The sequence below is a fragment of the Dama dama genome, chromosome 22 (assembly GCF_033118175.1).
Source record: "Dama dama isolate Ldn47 chromosome 22, ASM3311817v1, whole genome shotgun sequence".
Taxonomy (NCBI): Eukaryota; Metazoa; Chordata; class Mammalia; order Artiodactyla; family Cervidae; genus Dama; species Dama dama.
In genome coordinates, this window is record NC_083702.1 from 59,045,833 (window position 1) to 59,052,353 (window position 6,521).

The 6,521-nt window shown below is 38.0% G+C and overlaps 1 protein-coding gene across 1 annotated transcript; it reads right to left on the reverse strand.

The window, feature by feature from the left end:
• Nucleotides 1–350: 350 nt before the first annotated feature.
• Nucleotides 351–1,369, reverse strand: LOC133043138 (olfactory receptor 9K2-like). Its single transcript, XM_061123992.1, has one exon. The coding sequence runs from the start codon at nt 1,320–1,322 to the stop codon at nt 351–353; it is 972 nt and encodes a 323-aa protein (XP_060979975.1). The 5' UTR covers nt 1,323–1,369.
• Between the last annotated feature and the right edge of the window lie 5,152 nt (nt 1,370–6,521).

The window sequence follows — 6,521 nt, forward strand, 5'->3', positions numbered from 1 at the left end:
TACCAAGTAAACATATATCCACATAAAATATGTTACTGACTCAAGATAAACAATACATCCCAAACAATAATTTCAGAGTTTGGAGTAAAATTGGAATATGTACTTCCTAAAAACAAACTACAAGGTAATCATGATCATTATCTGAAATGAAGATGAACATGAAATGAAGTACAGAGAAAGTAATTTCATTCCAAAATCAATAGCCTGACAGGACATAGTCCAAATGTATTCTTTGGCAGGAAGTATATAGAATTCAAACAAATAGTCTCTAAGATTAATGGGTACATTTTTTTTTTGAATCAGTCCTTCCCCAGGTTGTTATAAAATTGGTGCTTTCAGTTATACTACATTTACTTACTTCTATTTTCAGTTAATATAGAATTAAATAAAAATAGTTTTTTGCCCAGGATCTTCCTCAGAGCTTCTTTGACATCTTTGTTTCTCAGAGAGTAAATCAAAGGATTCAACATGGGAGTGACTAGGGTGTAACATAAGGAAGCCACTTTACTCAGCTCAGGAAATCTGTCAGGGATGACATACATAAAAATGATGGCACCATACAGGACACTCACAACTCCCAGGTGGGAGCTGCAAGTGGAGAAGACTTTCTTTCGCCCCTCAGTGGAGCGTATTTTTAGAACTGTGGATACAATATATATGTAAGACACAGTAATGACCATTATGGTAGGCAAAATGATAATGCTGCATAAGAAAAAGGATACCATATTAGGAATGTAGAGATCAGAACAAGAAATCCTCTGAATTGGACGGTAATCACAGTAAAAGTGGTCAATGGCCCGAGAAGCACAAAAGGATAAAGTAAATGTCGTGCTGCTCACAAGAACTGAGCTGATACAGCCACAAAAATAGGAACCAGCCACCAACTGAACACAGAGACGTGTTGACATCTGGACAGTGTAGAGGAGTGGGTTGCAGATGGCAGTGAAGCGGTCATACGCCATGGCTGCCAGGAGAAACCCCTCAGTTACAATGAAGAGGGCGAAGAGAAAGAGCTGGGTCACACAGCCTGCAAAGGAGATGGACTTGCTCTCAGACCAGAAGTTGATCATAGCCTTGGGTGCAATGACAGAAGAATAGAAGAGATCGACGAAGGAGAGGTTGCCTAGGAAGAAATACATTGGTGTGTTCAGCTGGGGATCAGTCATTATAATGACCATCATGCCAACGTTCCCTAGAAGGATCATGGCATAGACAAGCAGAAAAAGCAGGAAGAGGAGAATGTGGAGCTCTAGGCGGACCCTGAAGCCGACAAGAATGAAGTCGGTCACTTCTGAGTGGTTGCTTGTTCCCCTGTCGTCCATGGCAGAAACCTGCTGAGAGGCACAAGGCAAAATAAATGAAATTGTGGCTTTGATTCTAGTGCTATCAATACTCTCTAGATGTAAAATTAAACTATTTGCAGTTTAATGAGATATTGCATACAAATAAATTTTAATGTCAGGAAGATGCAAGAATTTGAAGTAGATGTCATTAGGCTTCTTAAACTGTTATTCTATTAAACAGCAAAAGATGTTCTTTGGTTATTTTATTAAATCATATGTGGCATGGATTTCTGCAAGAAATTGGCATATTTTATTGCCTAAGATTCCTCACATTCAATATTTCTACTCTTTGTATATTTATAGGTAAGAGATTTTCTTCATTTAAAATAGCAGTATTTCATATTATCTAATATAGGAGCAATTAATCTAATCTTTAAGATAGTATTTATAGCCATTATGATAGCTACGTCAGTGTTTTGACTCATTACATGACAGTAGTAAATATATAAAAAATATTTTCACCTTATTTTAGCTCAATATATGTAGTTTTCCTTATTGTAGCCATCTTTGAAAACAGAATAAAAATAGTTGTTATTGGTATGTTAATAACATACAAAAATGACACTTAGAAGATAAAGTTCTCCAAAGCTATTTTGAAACAGTATTCTTTTCTCAGGTCAAAGCCATTATCCCAAATATACACATTTTTATTGTAACATTATAAATACTTCTTTTCCATTAACAGTCAATTAAAGAAATCTAATCATTTAGCCCTCTTCTTGAAGCAGAGAGAAGGTAGCAGATATTCCAATCCTTATACTGCAATGAATGACTTTCTACCAAAGCTCCATCAATTTAAGAGATCTCACTATTTAAACAATGCAAGTAAACTTCACTGGCTTCCAGACAGGAAAATTCCTTTCCTAAATTCTGTTACACTGGATGTGTCAAGATAAAGATAAGTGGGTAATTACAGTTATTTAAAGCCCACAGCAACTTGTATTGTCCAGAGTCCATGATCATGAGCTAGAGTAGCAGCAGTGATGTTTGTGATGGCCTTAGTTATTTATAAGCCTGTGAAACCGTCCTCAGGATATTTCAGCACTGAGGTTTTCCTCATCCCCTGTGATGGATTCCACTGGGAGAGGAGTAGCCTGCTAATGCAGGAGACATAAGTGACACAGGTTCAATCCCTGGGTCAGGAAGATCCCCTGGAGAAGGTCATGGCAACCTACTCTAGTGTTCATGCCTGGAGAATCCTATTGGCAGAGGATCCTGGTGGGATACAGTCTACAGGGTCTGAAAGAGTTGGACACTACTGAAGTGACTTGGCACGTACGCAATCGTAAAGTCAATTATGGTGACATAAGTGCAGACTCTTGGGCTATTGTCTATGAGGACTTATGTGACCTTAGGTACAAACAAATGGTCTAATAATAATTAAAAGCAAGGGACTTTCCCTTCTCTAGTTGTGTATATCTTTTGGGAAAGCCTTCTGGACTTTATTTTCTTCACTGACAAAGAAAGCTTTCCAGTATTATCACATAGATATTCATAGACATAGAAAAGAGATTTAAGTAATTAGCCTCCAACTAATAAAAATAAATGGAAAAAAAAGTTTGTACTATATGAAACAAGTTTTAGATAAATATATTTTAAACTATGTAGTAAATTATTCTTGCTATTTTAAAAAGAGAAAAATTCACTTGAAATTATGATTGTCTGTATTTCTTGATATAGCTATAATTTGTGATATGACTAATGTCCTCTAAACCACAAATTCAAAGTCAGATAATGGTTGCTGATTCTGTTCTCCTATATTTAAATACCCAACAGAAAATATACTGGAGGAAACTAGCATTCAATTAAATTATCTTTATATCTTTAGTAAAATATTTATGAGATTAGAATCTTTATTTAAAAATTCCTTCAAAACTACAATGTGATTAAAAGACTACAATTAAATTAAAAGACTACTACTCTATTTAATAAGTCAAATTTGATAATGTCATTTTCTTAAATATTTTAAGTCAATTTTCATATTATTTTTTAAAAACTGAGTTTTTAAATTAAAAAGTATGTTTAGAATTTATCTGGGTTTCTTAAGTGTATAAGGAGCAAAAATGATGTGAGACCAGATACTCTCTTTATTACAAGTGAGTATTAGTAAAAGTTTAATCAGTTTAGGCTCCCCTGGTGGCTCAATTGCAAGAGAATCCACCTGTAATGCAGGAGACCTGGGTTCAGTCCCTGGGATGGGAAGATCCCCTGGAGGAGACATGGCAACCCACTCTGGTATTCTCACCTGGAGAATCCCCATGGACAGAGGAGACTAGTGGGCTATAGTCCATGGGGTTGCAAAGAGTTGGACATGACTGAGCAACTAAGCACAATCAGTTTAGGAAGAGAAGGTACTTTAGGAATTTTAAACAGGAAAAAATTAACTAAGGTTAGCTAAGGCTTATTGGTCATCTGGAAAAGGTCAGTTATCATTCAAATCCCAAAGAAAGGCAATGCCAAAGAATGCTCAAACTACTGCACAGTTGCACTCATCTCATATGCTAGTAAAGTGATGCGCAAAATTCTCCAAGTCAGGCTTCAACAGTATGTGAACCGTGAACTTCCAGATGTTCAAGCCAGATTTAGAAAAGGCAGAGGAACCACAGATCAAATTGCCAACATCTGCTGGATCATTGAAAAAGCAAGAGAACTCCAGAAAAACTCCAGATCAATATCTACTCCTGGTATGTTGACTATGCGAAAGCCTTTGATTGTGTGGATCACAACAAAATGGAAAATTCTTCAAGAGATGGGGATGTCAGATCACCTGACCTGCTTCTTGAGAAATCTGTATGCAGGTCAGGAACCAACAGGCAGAACTGGACATGGAACAACAGACTGGTTCCAAATAGGAGAAGGAGTATGTCAAGGCTGTATATTGTCACCCTGCTTATTTAACTTATATGCAGAGTACATCACGAGAAATCCTAGGCTGGATGAAGCACAAGCTGGAATCAAGATTGCTGGGAGAAATATGAATAACCTCAGACATGCGGATGACACCACCCTTATGGCAGAAATTGAAAAGGAACTTTAGTCTAAAGACGCTCCTTTTTAGAGCCTCTTGATGAAAGTGAAAGAGGAGAGTGAAAAAGTTGGCTTAAAGCTCAACATTCAGAAAACTATGACCATGGCATCTGGTCCCATCACTTCCTGGCCAATAGATAGGGAAACAATGGAAACAGTGACAGACTTAATTTTTGGGGGGCTCCAAAATCACTGCAGATGGTGACTGCAGCCATGAAATTATAACAGATTTACTCCTTGGAAGGAAAGTTATGACCAACCTAGACAGCATATTAAAAAGCAGAGACATTACTTTGCCAACAAAGATCCATCTAATCGAGCTTATGGTTTTTCCAGTAGTCATGTATGGATGTGAGAGTTGGACTATAAAGAAAGCTGAGCACAGAAGAATGGATGCTTTTGAACTGTGGTGTTGGAGAAGACTCTTGTGAGTCCCTTGGACTGCAAGGAGATCCTACCAGTCCATCCTAAAGGAGATCAGTCCTTGATAGTCATTGGACGGACTGATATTGAAGCTGAAACTTGAATACTTTGACCACTTGATGCAAAGAACTGACTCACTGGAAAAGACCCTGATGCTGGGAAAGATTGAAGGTGGGAGGAGAAGGGGACGACAGAGGATGAGATGGTTGGATGACATCGCCAACTCAATGGACATAAGTTTGAGTAAGCTCCGGGAGTTGGTGATGGACAGGGAAGCCTGGTGTGCTGCAGTCCATGGGGTCACAGAGTTGGTCAGGACTAAGCGACTGAACTGAACTGAACTGAGCAGATTGGTCATCTGTGTGTTTTTTTGAAAAATGGCTATTCAGGTCCTCTGCCTGCTTTTTAATCAAGTTGTCTTCTTATTTTTCTTTTTCTTTTTTTTGAAGTTGAATGGCATGAGTTTTTTGTGTTTTGGATATTATCCTTTTATCAGATATACTCTTCACAAATATTGTCTCTTTTTCAGTAGGCTGCCCTTTCATTTTACTGATAGTTTCCTTCATTCTGCAAGAGATTTTTGTCTTGATGTAGTCTCGTTTGTTTATTTTTACTTTTGTTACCCTTGGCAGAGGAGACACATCAAAAACATATTGTGTCGACTGAGGTAAAAGAACAAACTGTCTATGGCTTCTTCCAAGAATTTTATGGTTTCAGATCCTTTTTAAGTTTTAAGTCCAATTCAATTTATTTTTGTATATGGTATGAGGAAGTAAATCAATATCATTCTTTTGCATGTAGCTATGCAGGTTTCCTGGAGAAGGCAATGGCACCCCACTCCAGTACTCTTGCCTGGAAAATCCCATGGACGGAGGAGCCTGGTAGGCTGAAGTCCATGGGGTCTCTAGGAGTCGGACACGGCTGAGCGACTTGACTTTCCCTTTTCACTTTCATGCATTGGAGAAGGCAATGGCAACTCACTCCAATACTCTTTCCTGGAAAATCCCATGGACGGAGGAGCTTGGTAGGCTGAAGTCCATGGGGTCTCTAGGAGTCGGACCCGGCTGAGCGACTTCACTTTCCCTTTTCAGTTTCATGCATTGGAGAAGGAAATGGCAACTCACTCCAGTATTCTTGCCTGGAGAGTCCCAGGGACGGGGGAGCCTCTTGGGCTGCCATCTATGGGATCGCACAGTCGGACACGGCTGAAGTGACTTAGCAGCAGCAGCATTCAGATTTCTCAACACCATGTATCTAAGAATCTGCCTTTTCCCCGTTGTGTATTCTTGCCTCCTTTATTGTAGAATAATTGACATAGAAACCTGGATTTACTTCTGGGCTTTTTATTCTGTTCCATTGACCTATGTGTCTATTTTTGTGCCAGTACTATACTGTTTTGATTACTTATGTCTGTTTATAGACTGAAATAAAGGATCACAACATTTCCAGTTTTGTCCTTCTTCTTAAGATAATTTTGGCAATTTGGGAACTTTTATTAATGTGCTTCCATTCAAATTTTAGAACTACTTGTTGTATCCTGTTTAAATATACCATTAGCATTTAAATAGGGATTGTACTGGATCTGTAGGTTTTCTTGTGTAGTATGATTATTTTAACACATTAATTCTTCCGATCTGTGAGTATGGTGTATCTTTCTGCTTGTTTGTGTTGTTTTCAATTTCTTTTATGAATGTCTTAAACATTTTTCCAAGTTCAGATCTTTTATCT